The sequence below is a fragment of the Sapajus apella genome, unplaced genomic scaffold (genome assembly GCF_009761245.1).
Source record: "Sapajus apella isolate SASKATOON/1434 unplaced genomic scaffold, GSC_monkey_1.0 scaffold101, whole genome shotgun sequence".
NCBI lineage: Eukaryota > Metazoa > Chordata > Mammalia > Primates > Cebidae > Sapajus > Sapajus apella.
In genome coordinates this window covers 3,349,618-3,376,616 of record NW_022437041.1, presented here as the reverse complement: position 1 = coordinate 3,376,616, position 26,999 = coordinate 3,349,618, and the positions used below count along the sequence as shown (strand labels likewise).

At 33.6% G+C, this 26,999-nt stretch overlaps 1 protein-coding gene across 8 annotated transcripts in view; it reads left to right on the top strand.

The window, feature by feature from the left end:
- NAALADL2 (N-acetylated alpha-linked acidic dipeptidase like 2) overlaps positions 1-26,999 on the top strand; it is a 1,348,438-nt gene that overhangs the window by 761,325 nt on the left and 560,114 nt on the right. For all 8 annotated transcript variants that reach the window (XM_032258245.1, XM_032258244.1, XM_032258247.1 and 5 more), the window contains one exon: positions 22,718-22,991. In XM_032258245.1, the coding sequence (XP_032114136.1) occupies positions 22,718-22,991 (274 nt within the window). The remainder of the gene's footprint in view (positions 1-22,717; positions 22,992-26,999) is intronic.

Here is a 26,999-nt window from a genome sequence, read left to right as displayed (position 1 = left end):
GACTTGCTTGATTAACAAACAAGAGTTAATCTGAAGATTACACATTGTGATGTGCCACTATATTTCTTAATGGAAAAATTATGTACAAAAAAGCCACTCTTAAATGTTCACATTTTATTCTTAAAATAATGTGTTCATTACAAAAATATTTGCCAAAATTCAAAAATGGCCAGTCCTCCCATTTTGTAACCAGACATACTGATGCTAAGGAAAGCATTCAATCACTCACTGAAAATTTCTGCTTAAACATGATAAAACAGCCACATATTAAAAATATCACTTTTTTTGGTCAGGATAGTTGACATTATTCAGACACACATGTGAGATAACTGTTGTAATGTTTTGTTCTGTTTTTCTCTTTCAAGAGAATAATTTAAAGGACGTTTTATTACTCTCCCCTGAAAAATAATAACAGTAAAAGTAGAATAGATGAAACACATTAATCTAGAATTGTCCTTATTACCTTTAGTAATAAGATTCCAATACGGTGCCCTTGCCCATTAAGAAAGCCCATTAATGCTAGTTTATTTCAAATATACTTTGTGGAACATCTATATACTAGAGAACTACCAACTCACAATCACATTGCTGTGTAAGAGTTAATTAATCAAGTCATAGTAAGATGAAAAAAAATGAGTTAACTGGTAACATAGAAAACAAAGCTAAAAGGGTCTGTTATGTTTGTGTTAAAGTTTGATTAAAGGATAAAATTAAATTTTACTGAAAATTTGCAAATAGAAATCATATGGTAAAACAGTACATCTTTCCAGATAAAAATTATGACACACCCCCAGGAATCAGGAAAGACCATGAATCATAAATTAATTTTCTTTCTTTTTTAAATTTTTTCCTTCTTCCCTCTCCTCACCCCATCTTCCCTCCTCCTCTTTTGCCTTTTCTTCCTCCTTCTCTCTCTTCATCTTTTCTTCTCTTTCGTCCCTTCATCTCCGTTTTCCTTGTTCTCTTAACTCAGCATTGATTTGTTGGTTGCCCACTATGGGCATAATTTTAAGGAAGCTTTCCAAGAAATGAGCGGCTGTAAAATCAACATAAACCTATTTTACCTAGACTTAAATAAACAACAAAAGAACTACTGATTCAAAAAGTTCAGATGAGATATTTAAATAACCTAGAAAACTGGTTAAAGTTTTATGAGCCAGATGCCAAGTTACTTGGAGGACAGAGTTTATAGTTGGCGGATTTGTGCCAAAATGGCTTTCTGGAATGGGTGAAGGGAGCAAGTGGTGGTGGCGTTACATATGATACACAAGATTGGTTGAAGTCAGTGCATGCTTAAAGTAGAAATTACGTATTGAGGGCTTATGCTTATTAAGCAATTTACAGACATTAATGCTTTTGGTTGTAACAGCAACCCAGTGAAGTATGACTCATGATGAAACATTTGTGATTCTAAGAGGCTAAATAACTTGTCCAAGTTCTCACATCTAGATAGTGGTAGAATAGATGCCAGACTGGCTCCAGGTCCTTATTTTTAAATACGGTGGTGGACTGTCTCTGAATCATCTAGTAGGTGGGAGTAGATCAGATTAGCAATGAAAATAAAGACAGGCTATGACAAATCTAAATACTGAAAAATAAGGTTTTGTCTTTACCCCATTAGACATTAAGGGAGGTTGTAGGTAGTTGTAGGGAAGTTATGTAATCAAAATTTCCACTTCCTATATCTGGAGCTTTTCCGCAGACCACAGATTCACCAGTATCAAGTCATATAAGAGCTGGTGCTATCTTCTAGTGGTATGGAGATATCCATGGGAAATTAGATTGATATATCAAAATCAAATGACGACTCACAGCTGTTGAAAGCATGGAGACATATACATGACATATATCTGCTCTTGATCTGAGAAAGAACAATCTAGATAGGTAACTGTGTTTACATTGCATAGTATGTACAGAAGACAGATTATGATGAATTGAGCACTAGATGAGAACCAAGTAGGCACTGTGCTAAGTCATTTGTAGGAATTATCATATTTAATCATAGCAATCAGATAATGTATGTACTGTAATTATTTTCATTATCCAGTGAAGCAACTGAGTCTTAAGGGTCTTTAATAATTTGCCCAAGGTCGTTTAGTTAGTAAGAGGCAGAGTAGATATTTGAATACAATTTGTCTCCAGAACCACACTTTTGATCCCAACACTACCCAGCATTCTCCCTTCTCATGTGATGTGGGACCTCCCATTTATTTATAATGCTACACCTATGGACTGTAAGAGGGAACTCTTATGGTTAAATCAAAATGCAATACTCCATAATGGTTTTATTAAATTAATGGGAAGAAAATATTTGTAAAAATTTGTTAATTAGAATACCATTATTGTATTTTATAAGAAGTATACACTCAATATGAGCCAACATGCCCATTTTATATAAATGACTTTTTGAAACAAACCAAGATATTTGGAGAAGAAATACTGACATTGCTTTTATATTGAGAGGTTGTGTTTATAGTTATCATTTATCTGACAGCACTTTTACCTAATAAATCAGTGTATTGATTTACAATTTACATGAAAATAATAAAATGTTCAACGCACTTCTTGGAAACTAGTCATTGATGCTGTGTTAGCTTTTACAACAAAGCTGAAAATTCTGCTGTATTTTCTGCTGAATTTTCTACAACGCTGTAAAAGCTTCTGTGTCTTTCAGATGAAATACTCTTTCAGTAAAGGATGGCTTCCTGACAGTTATTTATCTTGAAAGGCTATAAACCTTTGAATTAATTGCATGTTTTGTACAAATGTCAGTTAGTGATTTGGTTTTGATAGATCTATTCATGGCTTGTCTGAGCTTTAGGTGAATTAAGGTATTGCTTATCATCAGTCTTCTTTGGCTGACCCCTGAAAAATAAAAAATCAGACGTCATCAGAAAACCATTTTTTTCTTATAGAGTCTTCTACAGACAAGAAACATATTATTGTGCTATTAGAACAATGAAGGTAGTAAAGGTATTGTGAATGAAATTTAAGATAATTTTATTCATTCCTGCTGAACTGGGTAACTTTAATTGTATCAATATTATAACAAAATGTAATTAATAAGGATATGATTTCATGTTCACATATTCCTTGTTAATTAAAGCCTTAACTATTAGGATCCGCAATTAAACAGTATAGACATTCTTGTACATTAGCTCAGAACCTTATACATAAATGCTTGATTTTGTTGTGGAGTTTACTTCACAATAAAATAAATACAAGGTATTTTTGTCAATTAATGGAGTTTACTAATTCCTTACATGTTTATGATACTTTAGACTATATGGACTACTATTTGTGAGCTCATTTAGTGATTCTCAGCCATCACAGCACTATTTTCTAAAATAAAGTCACCTGATATCTACTGGTAGTAAAATCACTATTACAGTTTCTGAAATCAATCACTACTAAGGGGTGATATGAGAGTTCCTAATTAGCTCAATCTTCCTGAACCTCAGTTTTTGCATCTTTAATGTTTTGATACTACTATTTTTCAGGGTTGATGTGAACATTTATGTCATGGTTAATATTATTGCTAATTCATTAGAAATCACATAAATATCACCAACCAACAAAATCTTACTTTTCTTCCAGGTCACTATTGTGTCTTTTTTCTTTAACAAGATCCCAGCACTTGGATCATACCCTTGTCTCCTCCCACTGTGGCAATTTTCCATACATTTCTTGCTCTTCTATATCCAGGAACTGAAGACCTGCCCAAGGATTATAAACTTGTGTAGAAGCCGTGCTTCTTGCTCTCTGATTACTGATAATTAACTGCTTACCCAGATTTTTCTCATTGCCAACTGTTAAGTGTTTCATCAGCAGGCTTTGCACACCTTTCAGGCCACTTCTGTGGCGCCCTTAATATCTATTTGAGGATCCTGCCCTCAGAAATTCTGCAAATAATGCTTCCTAACCACTGGATAAAAACTCATTTTAAGATTACCCGCTCATTCTTGGAGGGGTTGTGGTTGTCTCCATATACCTAATTAATAAATTAAGTTCTTAAATTTTTGCCACACAGGCCAGTCAGTGTCCATACCAATGAAAAATTTAGAAACAATCTATGAATTCAGGGCCTGCTTTTTTAGGTCATTAAAATAATTCTGGATAGTACAGAAAGTAAGACTGCAAGGATTGGTCTGGTCAAACAGACAGGCTAGGTGCTAATAAATATATTTCTGAAGTAGAATGTAGGACTAAGTGGAATTACCTATAAATAGAATGATTTCTTTTCTATTAATTTCTCTGACATGATGACATGTCAGTAGATCCTTAACGGATGAATAATTTTAGTGCCAATTTGTAATCATCCTTTCCAAAGATAACTTAAATGCATTTTCTAGCTTGCCAATAATCTGTCACAAATGCACTGCCTGGGTTCTTACTTAATTTGTAAAATTCTTTTTTGATTTTAATATGACAAGAAATAATATAAATGCAGAAGTATAAGAAAAAAAATAACCAATTTTGAGTATTACATACCGTGATTCCCCCTTCTTCTTCCCCCATCTTTTCAAATATATCAGTGTTATTAATATTAAAACAAAATTAAATTTTACTGGGGCCATCTCTTTAGCCTAATTTTTGGTTCTGTTCATTTTTAGGAAATCAGTTCAATTACCTCAGACTTAACGAGGCTTTAAGAGAATATTCAAATACTCTTTATTTAAAGATAGATGCAGATAGTTGCAACAAATTTATGGAAAAGTAGATAGTTCTTTCCAAGGCTACTTTTCTAAGGTCAGGGATCAGATAAGTAAACAGCCTACGCAGGGCAAGTAGATAATATAAATAAATGAATGGTAAGTGTTAGACTATTGGAGATGGAGGTCTTTAGTGAAGTACAGAGGTCTTGCCCTGTCTAAAATAGACAAGCATTCTTCCATTCCAGCAGATGGCTGACAAGCAAGAATTTTATTTATTTATTTATTTTCTTTTTTGAGATAGAGTCTTGCCCTATCACTCCGGCTGGAGTGCAATGGAAGGATCTTAGCTCACTGCAACCTCCACCTCCTGGGTTCAAATGCCTCTCCTGCCTCCATCTCTGAAGTAGCTGGAATTACAGGTGGCTGCCACCATACCCAGTTAATTTTTGTATTTTTAGTAGAGATGGGGATTCACCATGTTGGCCAGGCTGGTCTCGAACTCCTAACCTCATGATCCACTTGCCTCAGCCTCCCAAAGTGTTGGAAATACAGGCGTGAGCCACACCCAGCCAAGAATGTTTAAATTTTGGTAAAACACAGGGTATGGGAACACCCAATGTAATTTGAAGGAAGGAAATTTTCACCCTCTGGAATGTGTCAAAACCATTGATTCACAAGTGCTTTAGGTGTTTTTCATCCTCTTGTTTTCAAATCATGTCTGGCAACATAAATGAATTAATGAAAAAATCAGAACAATTTTATTCTCTTGGTTCATTTTTGGCTTTGTATGCTATGAGTATAGCCCAGCTAGGCACATATGCCCAAAACTTACACAGGGAGATATAAATGCATATGAAAATCAGGACATTCCAGTTCTTGAGAGAAACATGGAGGAAAGCTTGCCCAGCAAGCATGTGCTCATTTCCAGTTTGCAGTCCTCACAGAAGCTTTGTTTTTCCAAAAATATCAGGCAAAAGAGGCAGCTCTGCTTTGTACCACTTTCTTGCTTAGGACTCAAATGTTTTTATTCTGTTCATTTCACATGTACCAAAAATTAGTTCAAGCATTCCCAAATTGAATGATTTAATTTGGAAATATATGTTCATATTTTAAAAGACTAAAAATAGTCTGCCGGCCATCCATGAAAAGTAATACTAAAGGTGGCAATTACCAGAAGTTGCTTGGTTGGAACTTATTTCTCAAGTTAGCTTAACAGTGTTCAATGTAATTATGTAACATTATTAAGGCTGTGAAAAGAGCAGTGACTGACTTTAAGAAATATATCAAAGCTCTAGTTTTAACCACGTACCAACTCATGCATTATGTGACCTTTAGCTAACCATTGAACCAAACCATGAAAATAAACTTGCAGCCATATTTCCAAAAAGCAAAACAAGGGTTTGGAGTCTACAGAATTAAATCATTTTTGTTTGAAATTGGCTTGAGTTTTTGTCTTCATTTGGGTTTGTGTTTGTTAGGAACATCCAGATGCACCGGCTGATGAGAAAAATTAAAACAGTTTGTATCTATAGAAGCCATAGAAATGGCAGCGACTATCTATATAAGGGGCAGGAGTACATGAATAGATAATGTCTGTACTAATTTAGCTGTCTTTAATGTATAGCCTGACCAAATTTCTAGAAAGTATTATGATGAATTTCAGTGGGGTTTTTTTTGGATAAATTGTTAGGATGAAAGGAAGCACACTGGATGAATGGTGTGGCTTGATGAAATTAAGGTAATCATCTTATTATTTATAAACCAATATATCTAAGAAACACAATAATCTTATTAAAGTTTTAGGTAGCTTATATATTATGTAAATTCCCAAGAGGACATAATTAGCCAAAAGATACCTATTAAAAACCTGTGGGCTATATACAAAATAAATATGCAAAATGCATATCAGAGAGACTAAAGCACTTCACAACATTTTAAATTTATTCTAACTGGCATACCTGTCACATTATGAAAAGTTTCAAAGGTATTCGTAAAGGATCATGATAAGGCAATCTGAGTTTTCTTACAGGTGATATTGTTCTAAGGGAAGATTATTTGTTTTTGCTTTTGTTTTAAACACTTTTTAAAATTCAAATATATATGCAGCAAAATATAGACACCTTATGTGAAATTTTATAAAGTGAACTTACCATATAGAGGGCTCCCCTTGTGCACCCTCTCAGTCATTAGATGCCCTCAAATATAACAATAATTTTCACATTTTTAATCAGAAATTTGTCTATTTCTGAATTTTAAATGGAATCACTAAATATGTTCTTTATTGTGCCTGAATTCTTTCATTGATTATGTCTGCAAACTTATCTGTGGTGTTGCATATAAAATATCATATAGTAATAAAATGAATTATCCATTTATTCATTTTATTTATTTATTCATTTATTTATTTTGAGATGGAGTTTTGCTCTTGTTGCCCAGGCTGAAGTGCAATGGCACGATCTCAGCTCACTGCAACCTCTGCCTCCTGGGTTCAAACGATTCTCCTGCCTCAGCCTCCCAAGTAGCAGGGATAATAAGTGTGAGCCACCACACCTGGCCATTTATTTTATTCCTGTATAATATTTTATTATATAAATATGTGCCCAAATATTTATATATTTAATACTAACAGTTGAGTAAGCCCTAGTTTTTTACACTTGTGAGTAATGTTATATATTAATGTAGTAAATGCCTTTTTATGCATACATATATACATTTTTGTTGGGTTTATACTAAAAAGTATTTCATATTCTTGTCAGCAGATTATGAGAAATTTAGTTATTCCATAGTTGGCCAATAGTTGGTGTTGTTAGTTTTAGCTTGAGCTTTATTTTAGTATTATGTTGTTGTGTTTTTAATGAGCTTCTTGGTAATGAAATAAGTTACCTCATTTTTAAATGGTTATGGGTAATATAGCTATTTCTGTTTTCTGGGAGTCCGCCTGAAATCTTTTTGACATTTTAAAAATTGATTTATTTTTCTCATAATTTTTCTGGAGATCTTTATATCATCTGGGTGAAAGTCTTTTGTTACATGTGTTTGATACAAATATCTTGAACTTTATTGATTACATTTTCAATCTTATAGGGTGTCTTTAATGATTACAGCCTTCTAATTTCAGTGAAATCAAGTTTGTCAGTTTTGTCTTCATGGTTAGTGGTTTCAATTTTTTCTAACCAAGATAGTAAAGATGGTCTCCTTAGTTACATTATTGTTTACCTTAATAATTTAGTGCTATGATTCATCTGAAATATGATCATTACATATGTTTTATTCTTTTTGTATTCTGTATACTGTTGCTTTGTTCCACTTGTCTGTTTGACATCATAGTGCAAGTCAAATCTGGAGAACAACTGGCATCTTTACAACATGGTGATTTCCAAGTCATGAACATGATATATCCCTCTAATTACTGAGGTCTTTTAAGACTTCTCTCAATAATAGTTTGTGGGGTTTTTTTTTCATATCTTTCAACAAATGTATTTGATATTTTAATGCTATCATAAATAGTATTGTTTCTTAAAATTTTAACTTTCTAATTGTTTGTTACTTTTAATGCTGTTTTTTCAACTTAGGGAAATAATCCTTCTTTTTGTAAAGTGGTAAGCTAGAATGTTTGATTTTTGAATGTTAAATCAACCTTATATTACTAAAACAATTCCTACTAGGTCGTAATGCCTTGTCTTTTTCTACAAATATGATTCATAAATATTTTATTTGTAAGTGTTACAAGTTTATTCATAAAGGAAATGATATGATAATTTTTCTTATGGTATTTTTTGACATGTTTTGATGTCAAAGTTTTGTTAGCCTCATGAAAAGTTTTGGACAATTCCTTTTTTAATGATTCTTGCATGTAGTCTATTATAACTTTCTTTTTAAAATATGTAAAAATCTCAATCTAGAGGACAACTGGGTTTTGAAAGATTTTTTTTTTCTGGGAAGGATATAATAATACATTTTAAGTAGATGTGGAATATTTAGATTTTCATGACAGTTTTTGTAACTTGGGGTTTTAAGAACATTTTTCTACTTTATAATATTTTTAAATGTATTGACATAATTGCTGTCAAAATATACTCTTACTTGTTTAATATCAATAAGATCTATTATGCTGCCTCATTTTTTCGTAAGATGGATAATTTGTGCCTTCTCCCTCCTTTTTCTTTTCTTGCATAGTATTATCAGAGCTGATCAAATATATAGCCAATGTTTGCTTTTGTTGGGTTTTTCCTCTGTACACTTTCTTCATTTTTATTCATTTTCCTATTATTTTTATTTCTTTTTTAAAAATTTCATTTGAGTTTTTATATCATTGCCTTTTACTAATTTCTTTAAATTGAATCTAGATCGTTGATCTTTTTCTTGCATTTTAAAATATACATTTGCTTAAGGCAATATATTTCTCTAAGCACTGCTTTAGCTGATCCCCGTAAGTATTGTTATGCATGTTTCCATTATCATTCATTTCATGATATTTTTGGCTAGGTGTGGTGGCTCAAGCCTATAACCCTAGCACTATGGGAGGCTTAGGTGGGTGGATCACATGAAGTCAGGAGTTCAAGACCAGCCTTGACCAACATGGTGAAACCCCGTCTCTTCAAAAAGACAAAGAAAAACTAGCCAGCTGTGATGGCAGTTGCCTGTCATCTTAGCTACTTGGGAGGCTGATGAGGGAGAAGAAACTTGAACCTGGGAGGTGGAGGTTGTAGTGAGCCGAGATCATGCCATTGCATTTCAGCCTGGTTGACAGAGCAACACTCCATCACACACACACACACACTCACACACACACACACACAGACACACGAGAGATTCTTTATTATTGTTTTAATTTCACCATTGACATCATTGACTTCTTGGTTATTTGAATGGCGTTGTTTAATTTCCAAGCAGCTGAGATTTTCCGCTCTTTTGTTATTGATTTCTAACTCAATTCCATTAAGTTTACAGCATATCTACTGTGTGATGTTGGTCTTTTCATGTGTATTGAGACTTGCTTTATGGCCTAGCATACAGGCAATTTTTATAAACATTTCATGTGCACTTATAAAGTTATTGGGTATACTTTTCCGTATATGTCAAATTGGTCAACTCATCTATTATCTGGCTTTTCCTTTTCTGCTTATTCTATTATTTACAGAGGGGTTTAGTAAAATTTCTAACATTGATTGCTGATGTGCTTTTTTTTGTACTTTCAATTTTTGCTTTATAAGTTGTGAAACCTGTCTTACTAACCAGATACCCGGGCACATCTGTTTTTATTTAATCATTCAACCACTATACCTATACAGTGGCTTCCAATAGCAGATATTCAGTGATTATTTTTTTGTGATAAAAAGATATAACTGAATATGGATGTTATAATAGGTATCCAGTGCTAAAGTCCAGAAAAATGTACTTGGCACAGTACAAGGTAAGAGCTGACCATTGCGAAAGAAGTTAAGATGGCTTTGCCAGATTCTCCCTAACAGAAAATTTTATGTTTCCATCAGCATAGTAGCTATTTAATAGGTACATGTTGAAATGGAGAGAGTTCTAATATATTTGTTTCTCCCTAAATCTGGGAATATACAAGCCTTCTATTTGTGTTTTCATGAACTGGATTAACATCACTTATACATAGTAGGTAGTATGATTCTAGGCACTCACATTCACACAATGACATTTTGTGACCTAGACTCAAAAGAGGTTAAATATCTCTACTATTAGTGGAAAACTTGAAATTCTCTGAAATGTTTCCTGCTTACCTACTTTTCAGACTTGATCCTGACAACCTCTCTGAAAACCTTCACTAACTGGCATGTCCATAAGCAGAACAGGAAAATGCATATTATTTAGTGTATTCTTAGATACCTCCTATTGTTTTCTACATTAACGTGAACTAGAGCAAGCGTCTCAGGACTTCTTTATATTCTTCAACACTATTGAGATCTTCAAATTGATTATACTTTTGAAAGTTATATATGTCCATATTTAATCTATATGAGATTAAAACTGATAAATTTTAAATATTAATTTATTAAAAAATAAAAATCCCATTACATGTTAAGAATAAAACATGTTATGAAATAATAACTATTTTTCAAAGAAAAAACATCTAGAGAGAAGAGTGGCATTGTTTTATATTTTTTAAAACTCATTAATGTCTGGCTTAATAAAACACTGCTAGATTCTCATATCTGCTTCTGCATTCAACCTGTTGTGATATTTTTCCTCCAACTTTATTAGGATAATTGACAAAATTGCATATATTTAGGATATGTAACATAATAATTTCATGTATGTATACATTCTATAATTACCACAATTAAATAAATTTACACATCCATCACTACCTATAGTTACTCTGTGTGTGTGTGTGTGTCTGTGGTAAGGACACTGTTCTCTTAACAAATTTCAAATAAATAATACTATCCATTTCTTCCACCACCATATACCCCCACCTCCTGGCAATCACCATTCTACATTCTGATTCTATGAGTTTTATTTTTATTTTTTAGATTTCACACAATTGAGATCATGCAGTACTTGTCTTTCTGTTTCTGGCTAATTAGATATCAGCATAATATCCTCCAGGTTCATCCATATTGTTACAAATGGCAAGATTCCTTTATTTTTATAGCTGAATGATAGTTCATTTTATAGATATCACATTTTCTTTATCCATATGTCCATTGATGCATGCTTGGGTTGTTTTCATATCTTGAGTATCATGAAAAACTATGTAATGAATATAGGTATGTGAATATCTCTTTGAGATACTGATATAATTTTCTTTTGATATATACCCACAAGAAAATACATAAAAATTTGAATCCAGAGTCTAGAATTATATATTAAAATATCATGAACGGTTTTGGATAAAAAAGAAAGATGTCAAATAGTAGCTTTATAATTCCAACAATAAATTGAAGATAAGTTTATATATATTTTCTGATGCAGTTTTTATGGTATTCTCAGTACTTGGGACAAATCATTTAGGCAAGAAAGAGAAGAAGGGAAATTACTTTTTTTTTTTTTTTTTTCGAGATGGAGTTTCGCTCTCGTTACCCAGGCTGGAGTGCAATGGCGTGATCTCGGCTCACCGCAACCTCCGCCTCCTGGGTTCAGGCAATTCTCCTGCCTCAGCCTCCTGAGTAGCTGGGATTACAGGCACGCACCACCATGCCTAGCTAATTTTTTGTATTTTTAGTAGAGACGGGGTTTCACCATGTTGACCAGGATGGTCTCGATCTCTTGACCTCGTGATCCACCCGCCTCGGCCTCCCAAAGTGCTGGGATTACAGGCTTGAGCCACCGCGCCCGGCCAGTTTTTTTTTTTTTTTTTTTTTTTTTTTTCAGAGTCTCGCATTGTCAGGCTGGAGTCTCCAGGCTGGAGAGCAGTGGTGTAATCTTGGCCCATCGCAACCTCTGCCTCCTGGGTTCAAGGGATTCTTCTGCCTCAGCCTCCTGAGTAGCTGGGACTACAGGCGCATGCCACCGCGGCTAAATTTTGTATTTTTAGTAGAGATGAGGCTTCACCATATTGGCCAGGCTAGTCTCAAACTCCTGATCTCTTGATTCTCCTGCCTCAGCCTCCCAGAGTGCTGGAATTACAGGGAAATTACATTTTTAAGGGTCTGGAGGTACTAGAGACTATGCTAAGCCCTTTACATGTGCTCTAAAAAAACTCTCCAAGCTCTAAAAAACTCTATAAAATGTTACTGTTCAACATATTACAATGTTGAAACTGAGGTTGTTAAGTTTTGAAGGGAAGGTGAAGGTTAATGAAAAACAGAGAGAGTTGGCAGCTTACAGCAACACAGGTTTATTGCAAGCACAACCTGCAGAGGTGGGGACCAGGTTCATGTCAGAGCCTGCTGCAGCATACAAGCTGGGTGGTTTGGCTTGCTGCCCAGGAGGATATTGATAAGATGTTCCTATGATCAGGCAGTTTGGCCCTTTTTCCAGCAGGATGTAATAAGGAAGTCAGGTAATTGGGCAGGATGTTTCTCACAGCCTGAACCCCCGTGGAATATTTCACTCTGACCAGGGCCTGCAAGATGGCTGAGGACTTAAAAAACAGGACAGCTTGAACTAAGAAGGGTCAAAATATGTTAATATGTATAAATCATCTAGTTTATATGCTTAAACCAGAGGTCAAGCCCTCCTTTGCTGAATCTAAAATCTAGAATCATTTTACTCTCCATCCTTCTCTTCCCAAAACTCCCATCTCCAGGAACCCACTACCCACTGCCAAACTTTCGCTTAAAGTTAGCTCTCCGTATAATGGATAATTCGTGAGGTTCAGTAGACCAGGTCCTGGCCCATTAAGAATGAAATATATCAGATATATACCATTGTCAGTGTTGCTCATTTCTGGTCTAGTAACAAATCTCTTTTTTCTTTCTTCATGTATACAATAGAGATGAAGTACTTAGATGATAGCTTATTCAAATACCAAAATATGTAACATGCATCAAAACACTTTTCATCTCTATTGTTTTAGAATGTATAATTTTCATTCTTGTTTCCATATTATCATTACTTCCAAAGTCCAGCCATCTCTACAGATTGATTTCAATGTATTTCATAAGCTTGAGTGGGTAACAGTTAGTTGTCTCATGATTTTTGTAACTTGCCGTGTAATGACAAGTTGATTTAATAAAGACATGTTCACTGCTTGCTGCAGAAATGAGTCTACCCAGGAAGGAAGGTAGTCTTGCTTAACAACTGAAAAATAACATGTAAATTGTTACTATTTTTAAATATTACTCTGGCAAAATCATTATAATTCATTGTTCTGGCATAATCTTAACCTGTTTGCATTGTCATAGAAAGATAACATCTAAAAATTATTTTAAAAATATATCTTCCTCATTATATAAAATTACCATTACTATTTTAGTCAATCTTGCAAAACTACCCAAGATTTCATTTGCTGTATTAGAAAATAAACTAAAATAACTATATATCTTCTTAAAATTATATTCTCAATGTAGCCTTAAAGGTGTATTTACTTAGTAAAAAATATTTCCTGAATATTTGCTGCATTTAGCATTTACTAAGTTATGGACTTCTGTATTTGAATTTTCAGGATGTATGAAAAAGGGTAAGACTACGACTTGTCTTTTAAAAAGCTTAATTTTTAAGATTACTAAAACAGATTAATAATCTTTATATTAATGACAAGAAAAGGGAATCATTGTTAGTGTTAAGGTAGTTTAAAAATAATTCTCAGTAAATATGCTTATTTTGAAGTGTGATAAAGGCTAGTCATTTCTATTACAATCTTATTGGAATGGAAAAACTTTCTCCCCATTATTTATTCGGTAATCTATTAACTTACTTGAAAAAAAAAAAAGAAAAAGAACATTGAAATAGTGACTTTTTAAAATCAAAAGTCTCTGTATATTTCAGCACCACTCAAGTTATTTCATTGCACTAGAGAACCAAGCAGATGAAATTGAAGACTTGTTTTGTATTACTGATTAGATTAATTTGTCCATTTTGTGAGTCTGCTGTTAGATTTATTTTAGATAAGTTGAAGGACTTTAATGTGAAAAGTGACATTAGACAATTATATTCTCTGAAAAACAGAAAGCGTCTCAGAAGCAAAGTACTATTAACAGTAAGTATAATATACTTGTGCAGGATGGATATAGTCTGTTAAATCTGATGTCTCCATGCCTTGTGTAGCTGTTATTTTATTTAGTAACATTTCTTCTTACTGAAATGTATTTCAAATGCTCATCTCAAGATACCCAATTGTATTCTTCTCTCTTGAAATCCAAATATACACTCACTGTTAACCAGAGATGAAATTATCTCCTGTATAAATGTGTGCAAGAGTGAACTATGTAGAGTTATGATACTGGATTTTTTTTTCTGGCATGGGTAATAATTGATGTGTTGACAGTTTGTTATATTTCTATGTGCTCTGGTTTTTAAATCAAGCTTATATCACTTATCTCACTGTCATGTAGAACATAAATTGATATAAATATCAAATAAATTATTTATTGACTATCAGCTTTGTGCCTGGGACTTAGGTAGAGGGCACTGAGCCAATGAACATGCCTTCTATTACTTGTAGAGCAGACAGTTATGTACCATGTTTTCCTTGATTAGAAGCAAAGAGGAGAAACTATTAAGTTCTCTGAGAGATAATTCATTTCTGAACTGATTTTTAAATAAAATATACAAGGAACGGTTTTCTTTTTTGTTGTTGTTCAAATGGTTCCCAAATTTTAAAATTCAGTCTATTGTATTTTTTAAATAGCTGTATTAATTACTTTGAGCATCATTTTCTCCTGAGCATAAAGATTTCTTTCTATCTACCTCATACTATCTAACTTTTATTTTATCTGGATACAGTACTTTCTAATACTCATCATTTTTATTGCTTTTGGAAAGCATCTAAGACTGGAAAACTAGCTGCTCTTTCTAAATAGCAGCATTGTGTAGTGGAAACCTGAGATTCGGTGTAGAATGGTAAAAAACTGACTTATTTAATCTAGGGCATTTAACATATTGATATCATTACCTAGTCTTCAATTTCCTTATCTGTAACGTGGCAACCATAGTAGTTTTATGAAGAATTTTTTTTTTGTGATGATTAAGCATAATAGTAGACATTCAATGTACAATTTGTACTTAGTATGTTACTATAGAAGGTAAGAAGAAGTTGAGCAGGAAACTATGGTTTCATTGGCATGAGATTGGTGGCTGTGTTGCAAGGGAACGTTATGGGATGCTGCCTTTCCCTCTTAACCATTTAATTCCTTGCTGCTATGTTTATTACAGTTTATCATGTGTTTAAATCTTAATATTTTCAAAGCAAAATTAAGAGATAAAAAAGTCATTTCATGCTATACCATCTTTAAATTCACCACACATATATAGTACATGATTCACAGAATTTTACTACATTGGATACCAATTCAAATAATAACCTGATGAAATGTTTGACTTTTTAATATTATATTAGCAATATCACCCAGTATAGTATGAGTACCTGCATATGTTATTGTAAATACACATAAGAAAATATTAGTGGGAATTAATAAATGTGTTGATTTTTTCCATGTGTGATGCTAGTTAATCTTTCTTTAGATGTTTTCTTTCCCCATTCATTTACAGTATACTCTTGGCATTCGACCTGGTGTTAGGAATATGACATGCATGGCTTCCTCCAATTCTGACATCACTGTTGCTCTGTGGCTCATGCAGTAGCAGGTGTTGAGCATTGATAGAAACAGAATTTTGTCTACTAAAGCCAAAATTCTCCCATTTCTAATCTCCATTGGCCAATGGAACATTAATGCCAAAGTTTCTTCCAAATTCAAGTCTCAGGCGCGACAGTTCATTATGCTGCCTGCCAAAACTACTGGCCCATGGAAACCCTTATTTTAAAAATTAAAGCACAGTAAAACTCTCTGTCAAATAAAAACCTTGTGATTTTAGGTGATACCCTTCTATTTTTGCAGCTTTCTCTGAAATTAGTACATTTAGATTATATTGCAGTTAATTCTTTAATAGCCTTTCTCATTTGTTCCACAAAACTACTTAATTATAGCAGAGTTGTTCAGTATGAATCCTGAAACATTTATTATGGGGAAAAAAGTATAAAAACTGTTGCCATTCTCAATAAAATCTATTTATCTTAGCATTCTAGGTAATCTGAAATTATTAATAAACAGAATTCTTTGACTAAACCATTTGTATCTATAAGATGGTTGATGAAGACTGATTTAAAACAGTTTAAAGATTACATAAGTGTGGAACTATGAATTCATATGATCTCTTGAAATCATTTTCTTAAGAGAAGCATATACAATAAACTTGATAATTTTTAAATAAAATTGTAAAAGGCATCAGAATTTAAAAGTAATCTTAGGAAGACTAAAATTTAAGAGTTATTTTTAAACTTATGATTAACTATTTGAAATGCTGGCACTATTTAGGAAGAAGCCATAGACCAGTATTTTTCTAGAGACCAGTATTTCTACAATCATGTATATCCAAAAACTTTGCAATCATCTTTTAGTATGCATTTATGTATTGATATACTTGTATTTTTTAGGTTCCTATGAAGATATGCTCATATTCCCTTGAATTCAGTCAACAACCAGAGTTTAGGAGATTTAAATAATCTAATCTCTAATTGGTGAAATAATGTGTCAAATGTTATCACCTCGATCAACTTTGAACAAGTATCTATTCTATTATGTAAGTCTGTGGAAGAAGCAACTTAGGTCATAATTCCTAACGACTTTTCCAGAGCTTCCTCCCTTGGATATTGTGGGAGTAGCAATCAATACACACAAAGAAATCATGTCTTAGGAACTAGGTGCTCAAGTTAGTACATTTCCATTTTGAGTAATTTTTAAATAGATATTCTAAAAAACACATATATGCCATATGCATTATAACATACTTACTTTGAAGGACTGCTGTCCTGAGGTGAAGAATAGTAAGAGAAATTCTCAAAGGAACAAAAACTCAAGAAAGAGTAGTATTGCAGATGATTACAGCTGAAACCTAGAAATTAGAAAATTAATAGAAGGTAGCACAGAGCACAATGAAAGAGCTGTGATTGAAGGAATGCATTTTTAAAAATTAATATATTAAAATCATTAAATCAGCAGTTCATAGTTTGCCCATTATAGGAACATAAAGTACAGACAATTTTTAGTTTAAGAAAAGCTTCTCTTTTAAAAATTCTAATAATATTTAACTCTCCTAGAGAATAGATCTAGAGGGAATGCCTATATCATGTTATGAGATTTATATAGTTACAAATAAAAATCAGAAGTGATAGTTGAAAGGAACATTACATACCAAATTTACTTTTAGAAATGGATGCAAAAATAATAAATATTTGCAAAAGAAATTACATAGTAAGTAAAAATTATAATTCATTCTATTAATTCAGCTTATTTTAGAAATGCTAGTTTAACATTTAAAGAAAATCTGTTAATACAACCCATGAAGTTAAAGAAATAGAACATATGATTGTCTTAATAAAAGTATCAGAATTTCTGACAAAATTTAATCTCCATTCATAAAATATCTGTTAACATGAAAATGGAAGGAACATCTTTAACCTGTTATATACAATACAACATGGATGTCTACTATCACACATTATTAGTCATTCCTTTAAATATTTTCTGCAGGTCATAGCCTGGGTAGTAATACAAAAGAAGTTAAATCTCTAAATAATTAGAAGAGATATAATAAAACCTTAATTATTTTGCATATGGTATAATTTCTTACATAGAAATGGAAGAAAATTATTATAATTAAAAATACAGTTTAGCAGGATTACTTTATAGAACACCTGAATAGCATTTCCCTACACCAGCAAATTTTAAAACATATTTTTATGTTTGTTAACATTGACCAGACATTTGACTGTTATCTTAATTTGTTTGGGTGCTATAACAAAATGTCTTAGATAACAAGTAAACAACAGACATTTATATCTTACCGTTCTGGAGGCTGTGAAGTTCAAGATCAAAATGCATGTGGTTTCTGGTAAGGGCCTGCTTCCTCACTGACAGTGCTTTTTAGCTATGTCTTCACATGATGAAAAGAGCAAAAATATTTCCTCTGGCCTCTTTTATGAGGGCACTAATCCTATTTATGAGTTTTCTGCTCTCATAATATAATCACCTCCCAAAGACCCCCAACCTCTTAATATAATCACTTTGGGGGTTAGGATTTTGACATATGAATAAACATTCAGATTATAGCAATAATATTAAGGATTTGTTGTTATATTATTATGAGGATGACATTTCTTTCTGAACTGCGCTTTAGTCTCAATGTAATTCCAGTCACAATGTTGGCATGGAAATCAGTGGGTTCATTCCAATATGGAAGAGAAAAGAAAAATCGTTAAGATTTCCTGATGAAAAACAAGTAGAGTGGCTTGTTTATTCTGGATATTAAGACCTATAATAAAGTTGTAATAATGAAAACAGCATATTATTATGGATATGGAACAAAAAGAAAAATGGAATTGATTTGGGAACCCAGACAGACCCAAACACATATGGCAACTCATATACGACAGAGTTGTGATTGCGCATTAATAGGTTGTATTTGACAAAGTTGGAAAAAAGTGAAATTGGATTCCTGTCTCCCACCACACACCTGCACTCACATACAAACACATTCTCCAAGTAAACACTGAAATGTGAAAAAAAACTCCTTAAAACTTTTATGAAAGAAAAAAGAAAGTAACTTCAGGACACAGGATTGAGGATTTCTTAAGCACATCAGAAAACGTGAAAACAATTATGTTAAAAGCTCTATGCATTAAAATCATAAACTTTTGCTTATCTTAAGACAATACATTGCAAATAAAAAGAGAAGACCAAAACTGAGATAAAATATGTGCCATACATATGACCTAAAGAAGATTATTCAGAACATACAAAAACTTCTATAAATATAGGCAAAAACCAAGAACAGTTATTATACATAAAAGGAAACATGACTATCTAAATAGTGCATGAAAAGATCTTCATTGTTAATCATGGAAATGCAAATTAAAACCACGGTGGAATACAATTTTATTTTCATTGGAGACCAGAAATTAGATACAAGAGCAGAGGGTGGTAAAGGAAGCCTTGGAAAACTACTATATCCTGGAATCCAGCATTTGTACTTCTGAGTTAAACATATAATGAAATGTTACTTTACACTCACTACATTGACAAAGTATCAAATAAAATAAAAAAGTAAAATAAAATAATTGACAATACCAAGTATTGGTGAGGAATGGAGGAAATAGAGCTCTCATGAAGAGATGGCAAGAGTGTAATCAAAAATATTTTAAAAGCATTTTGGCATTTTTTAGTATGCTTTTAAAGTTACTGAGCTGCATACCTTATGGACCAATAATTCCTTGTCTAAAGAAACTTTCTCATATGTTTATCAGAAAACATGAATAAGAATATCAGGCAAGGCATGGCGACTCACGCCTGTAATCCCAGCACTTTGGGAGGCTTAGATGGGCGGATCACGAGGTCAAGAGCTCCAGACCATCCTGGCTAACATAGGCAAACCCTGTCTCTACTAAAAGTAGAAAGATTAGCTGGGCATGGTGGCACATGCCTGTAGTCCCAGCTACTTGGAGGCTGAGAAAGGAGACTTGCTTGAACAACTGAACCCCGGAGTGGGAGCTGAGATCTCGCCACTGCACTCCAGCCTGGCGACAGAGCGAGACCACCTCTCAAATAAATAAATAAATAAATAAATAAATAAAAAGAATATCCAGTGCAGCATTGTTTACAATAGTGACAGGCTGAAAACAGTTTTAAAATATTTATCTCAGGAAAATTGATTAAAAACTTGGAGGAATCCCAAACAACCAGTATTGAGTAAAAAAGGGAAATATGAAAACCATATATAAGATACCAATTATGTAAAAGTAAAATCCCTAAAATTAAACAAATTGTTAAAGAGATATACATATATGTATATAGACCTATTAAAAAAAGACAATGGGGAACAAAATCAGATTGATGCTTACCCTGGGGATCAAGGTAAGTGACTCAATAGAGGAAAACGATTCCAGGGGGCTTTGATAATATTAGAGATGTTCTACTTCATAACCCGGGTGGTTCCTTTCACTATTCTTTATACATTGTATACATTATATATGTTGTATATTCTTTATGTGTTTAAATTATTTCATCATATAAAAATGATGGTATAAAAGTGAAGTAAAGGCTATATACATTTTTTGACTCATTAATTTTACCTTAGTACTGAAAAATATTTAGAAATTCTCCACAATTGGGACAAATTATTAATTCTTCAGTTGAGCCCTAAAAGAAGTATTTCATTTGCCTTTGGAGGCCCTATTGTATAACATTCCATGTTTTCAGTTGCTTGCACCATAAAGCAACTGAGACCAACAAAAAGATTGATAGATTGAACATCTTGCACATGCCCTGTGCAATTAATCAATAAAAATTGATTAATTTTTATTAATTAACGGTGTACAGGAACAAACAAAATCTAAAGCAATCTTCACATTTTTCTTCTCTTTGTTTGTCAATGTAGACCATATATTGCTATGTTTATATAAATATGTGTTTTAAAACCTCAATTTATATGAATTTTAAAGAACATTTTTGATGCGCCTTTTTAAATAAATGACTTTCCTGTCAAATTGTGTTGTTTTAACTCAGTTTACCTGCCCTATCCCAAATATACAGCGAGAATACAACAGCAATAGAGAAAGGGGGTAAGGAAACGTAGAGAACAGATAAAGTAACAACAATGAAACAAAGTCGAAGGCAGATCACTCTTAATGGGAATGAAAAAGAATAGAATTCTTCTCAGCAGCTCTTCCATAAAACGTAGGTTGCTCTGTTGACTGATCCAAGTAGATATTAAAATAATAATAAAGGAAGGGGGAAGAAAGCAAAAATAGGAGTAGCTTCAAAAAGATTAGACATAAGTGAGTAACTTTTTATTGCATCTTCCTGTGTAGGCCAGCTTCTCAGCTGTGGCATCAGACTTACCTTTTATCTCTTGTAATGCTTTCTTACCACTATTGTATCTGTTTCCTATTTCTTTTCCATGCACGTCGTGTTGAGGGGGTATCTAATCTTTTGGCTTCCCTGGGCCACAGCGGAACATGAGTTATCCTGGGCCACACATAAAATACATTAACACTACCAATAGCTGATGAGCTAAAATAAAAAATTTAAAAATCTTTTTAAAAAGCCTCATAATGTTTTAAGACAGCGTATGAATTTGTGTTGGACCACATTCAAAGCTGTCCTGGGGCCATGTGCAGCCCATGGGTCATAGGTTAAACAAGCCTGGTTTAGGAGTTGTTGAATAAACAGGGTCTTAGAGGAAATAAGTGAGAAAAACAATGTGATGGGCAATTATATCAAAATAAACATTTAGGTAATAGCTTGGATAGCAATAAGATTCTTTTAAGAAGATACATTTTTGCCCCAAAAGGAAATTGTTCCTTTTTAGTCCCTTTTTATTATATTCCAGCCACAAAATTAAAAATAAAAAACAACTTTATCTGGATTAAATTACTTTTATTAAGTTCTCATGTCTGATTTTCTTCTAGGTACTATACAAAATATTTAATAGATTTTGTCTGGCGTCTAATATGTCATAAGCAAAAATAGTGTCACTGAATTATAGGATAGATACATAGGAATAAATATACAAAGTACAGAAAATACAACACAAAAATTAATTTCATATTGATTTGGCAATTTATGTTTTTGTTTTGAGTCTACTGGAAAACACTGTGCTCATAGCATCATGTAATTTGGCATAAAATTTGTATCTAAAGAGCTCTCTCTCTGTATTATTTTAAAGAACAATAGCTATATGTCAATCATATCATATCATATGAAATCGCTTTAACTGTAACAAAGAAATATCTCAACTGGAATGACACCTAGATTTTGGAACTGACTTTTAAGTGGATTATGTTGATGTTGATAGAAGAATCAGAACTAACAGAAGAACTAGTTGGCATTAATTTCACTCTTCTCTGCAATGCCATAGTGCTTTACGTGGTTTTCTTTGTTTTTTGTTTGTTTGTTTTGGAAAGGGTCTTGCTCTGTCAACAAAGCTGGAGCGCAGTGGTGCCATCAGAGCTCACTGCCGCCTCCAACTCCCAGGCTCACGTGATCATCCCACCTCAGCCTCCCAAGTAGGTAGGACCACAGGTGCATACCAGGACACCTACCTAATTTTTTTTTTTTTTTTTTAATGTTTGTAGACACAGGGTGTTGCTGTGTTGTCCTGGCTGCTCCTGCTCTCAAGCAATCCTCCCTCCTTGGCGTCCTGAAGTGCTGAGATCACAGGCATGAGCCACCACAATGATTATTAGTTCTTAATTTAAGAAATTAATTCATTCCGCTTTGATTTGTGTTTAAGTTTCATGTGATAGGGTCCTGTCTCATTCATCTTTCAATATTCCACAACATCCATTAATGTTGTTCATATATTAAGCAGCCATATCTCAAAAGAATAAATAATTATCCTTTTAAAAAAAGTTTTTCTTTTAAAATTTATTTCAGAAATTTGGTACAACTATATAAAAGTGAAGATGACATGGAAGTTTCAAAGAAGATTAAGACTCAGTGGGCTTCGTTGGGCCTAGAAGATGTACAGTTTGTAAATTACTCTGTGCTGCTGAATCTGCCAGGCCTTTCTCCCAGCACTGTGACTCTAAGCAGCAGTGGTGAGTGCTTTCATCCTGATGGCCGGCCTTGCGGTGAAGAAGCCAGAAAAGATAGCAGCCAAGACCTCCTCTACTCATATGCAGCCTATTCTGCCAAAGGAACTCTCAAGGTAATATGACCATTTGTCTCTGTCCTTTACAGTGAGATATAATTAGAAAACAACCGCTTTCATCTAAATTGAACTAACTGGCAAGATGCAACATATAAAAGGAACCATTAAATAGACTCAGTGTGGAGGTGCCAGCAAAGAAAAGGAAGATTTGGCCCTCCTGACCTTTTCTTGTCATATTTTTGAAAGTGAAAACATGTTAGAAAAATTTAATTCAAAGGTGTTGAATGTGTGACTGTGTCATTCACATGTTGCTCTGTCCGTATAGTGCATGTCTATTTCATTCTGTGACTTTGAAGAGGCCAAATTTAATACATTGATACAGAGAAAGGAAAATAAATGGAGAAGGTTGTGTTTTTAGATTGTGTACACATAAAGTAAATTAAGTGGAAAATTGATATGATTATTAACACATTCAAGATTTGAAACCACTCTTGCTTTCATGATGGAAAACACATGTGATAAGAAGCCAGGTGTGTATTATTTCTTCACCTTTTCTGGGTCAGCAGATTTATGGTGCAGTGCTTTTTGGCATAGTGGTTAAGTGTAAGACTTCTAGAGCCACATGGACTAGTTTTAAATCTCTGGTCCCCAATTACTCACTGTTACTTTACCATGGGGAAGAAACTGGGGCTGAGTTTCGTCATCTCTGTATTGGAGTCAATAATAGTTCCAACTCATAAGGTTGTTGTGAGAAAAAATTAATATATATAAATCTAGGAGGACAGAGCATAGCCTATAGTAAGAACAATATAGAAGTTAGATACAACAACGGGCAATTGGTCAACAGTTTTCTTTACGTGGGCAAGTTTTCTAACTCTATGTAAAAATATAATTTTAATAAATACGCTTAGTTTTTTTTTTTTTAAATCAAGCTGTAGATTGCCTCATTTAATACCAATGAAATAATGTTATGTTTCTGACTGTTGTTAATGGCACAAATGTTTAAGAATCTAACTTATGAACTATGATTAACATATGGAATTTTAAATAATTTAAAATTACTTTGCGTAAATACTTGAAATAATAATAGCAAATGCTTGTTCCTAATATATTTTGAGGAAGCGGGAGGAAGCGGGAGGGAGCGGGAGGGAGAGGCAGATTTTCTGGCAGTCCAACATTGTATCTATTCTGTATGTCTCATACTTTGACTTTTTGCCAAAGAGCTGCGTATAACTATTAGCACCTTGAAAAGTCTTACCATTAATTAAACTTTAATATAATATTAAATGTCTGCCATTTTTCTAGTGTAGTACTCATATAATTTGATTTGATTAATATTATACTATTTCTGGTAGGTAATAATGGTAACACACCTATATATTAGTAAAAATAGTTAGGCAACCGTCACTCTTTCCTTGATTCAGAAGCTTTGGCCTTAAGCCAAGATTCTAAAAATTACCCTGATATTTTCTCTAAAACTCCTAACTGCCTAAGACACATGCATTTTCAACCTCTTCTTTATCCCAGTTGGCTCAGGTCATTTCTTCCCTTAAACGAAAGCGTGTCTAAAACACAGAACAATTACAAAAACACCAGGAGTTTGAGTGGATCCTTGGAATCTTCCCCATGTCCTTGCTTTTCAATTTCCTCTGGTGAACACTGATTATTCCTTGAAGGAGGGGATATGCAAATTTCATGAAACTGCAACTTGTATTCCTGTTAGCATGGCCCTCTGAAGTAACCCCTTGGGCCCAGTGGATTGAAGGTAGAATAAGATTAAATAAATATGGGTTCAAAAACAAACACAAACACCTCCCTCAATGCCCCTGCACTTTCATATTGTCCAGTTTCCATGCAGACCAAGAAAAGAGATATCCTATCACTGTGAAACTTCCCAAAGTCCCTTGTGGGAGCATATATTGGTTGGTCTTACTGTATAATGGGGAGATTCATGGGATCAGGAAAATTAAATTTCAATGACTACTCTTTTATACTCGGGACTTTATGCATAATAAGGGAGAGATGGGAGAGGAACCCTTCAGTAACAATCTGTTTACCTTGGTTTAAAAGGGATATTGGCCAAGCGTGGTGGCTCACGCCTGTAGTCCCAGTACTTTGGGAGGCCAAGATGGGTGGATGGCCTGAGGTTAGGAGTTCAAGATGAGCCTGACCAACATGGTGAAACTCTGTCTCTACTAAAAAAATACAAAAATTTAGCCAGGCCTGGTGGCGAGTGCCTGTAATCCCAGCTACTCTGGAGGCTGAGGCAGGAGAATTGTTTGAGTTCGGGAGGTGGAGGTTGCAGTGAGTCGAGATTATGCCATTGCACTCCAGCCTGGGCAACAAGAGTAAAACTTCTCAAAAAGAAACAAAGAAAGATATTAACAGATATTGCATACTTCTGATTTCTGATTCATACTCACCACTGATAAACCCTCCTAATCATGGGGGTGGTGGGCGTTGGAAGAAAGAAAGTCAAGGAAAAGATCTTTTGGAAGACTCTGTTTGGCCCTAGATTTCCAATAGTGGGCAAATTTACTTTCCTACAATATTTGTGCAGATGTTAGACACAGAGTATTATACGTAATTGTATGTTTGATTTTTATATTTTCTAAAAGACATGGCTGAATCACAAAAATGTTAATCAACCCCTTTATTCTAACAGATGATGCTGTAGGATGGACATGTAAATATTCTTCACCCTTTATTTTGATAGCCTCTCCTGCAAGTGTCCTGTGTTCAAGTGGTGTGTAGGAGTCAGAAATGTTTGGCTATTTAGTGTCCATTGTTAGATTCCTTCACACAACTGAATGTAATCTTATTTTTAATGTAAAATAAGTTTTTAGTTTAAATATATGTAATATTACTAATATGTAGAGGTTTAATATTTTAAGACATAAGGTGAATTTGCAAAATTCTGTAGCTTCAAACTTCTTACAAATACTTTAAGGAACAGTTCTTAAAAGCAAGAACTAATCTTACTTTTAAGAACTGATCCTATTCCCTGTCTTCTAGATATTTTTAGACCACACCAAATTCCAAGCAGCCACAGATTGATTAATTTATAAGGACCCTATAATTATGATGTGATTAAAATTAAAATATATTCAGACCTGAAGTATTTTAATATCTTTTTTCAAATTCAGCAGTCATTGTGTGTGGAGGTTAAGTTAGCCTCCATAAATTTTACTTGAACACTGTTTCTATTTCCTTGACAATTTCCAATCATCAGGGCCTAGAAACTAGAAATCTGAATTCTAAGAATGTCGATAGTGTTCTTAATGTCTATAGTATTCTCTACCCCCAGCCCCTCTGCCATTTATAGTCATAAGTTATAGGGAAGGATTAGTTGTATTCTGCATTTTGGTTATGTGTTTGAGATGTTTGGTAGCAGTCTTTTTAGATCCCTTTAAATGAAACGGTTGTTTTCTTATCCAAATATATGTGGTTCTTTTCCCCATTTTTATTTTTTCTTTTCCTGTTTCTTTTCTTGTCAAGAGAGGGCACAAAAGATATTTGAGTTCAACGAAGAAGCCAGTTTACTTAAAAACAATGTATTTTAACTTTCTTTGTAATTAATTAATTTTAAATTATAGTTTAAGTTCTGGGGTACATGTGCAGAACGTGCACGTTTGTTACACAAGTATACATGTGCTATGGTGTTTTGCTGCACCCATCAACCCGTCATCTGCATTAGGTATTTTTCCTAATGCTATCACTACGCCAGCCCATCTTCCCTCTACAGGCCCTGGTGTGTTATATTCCCCTTCCTGTGTCCATGTGTTCTCATTGCTCAACCCCCACCTATGAGCGAGAACATGTGGTGCTTGGTTTTCTGTTCTTGTGTCAGTTTGCTGAGAATGATGGTTTCCAGCTTCATCCATGTCTCTACAAAGGACACGAACTCATCCTTTCTTATGGCTGCATAGTATTCCATGGTGTATATATGCCACATTTTCTTTGTCCAGTCTATCACTGATGGGCATTGGGGTTGGTTCAAAGTCTTTGCTATTGTGAACAGTGCTGCAATAAACATATGTATGCATGTGTCTTTATAGTAGAGTG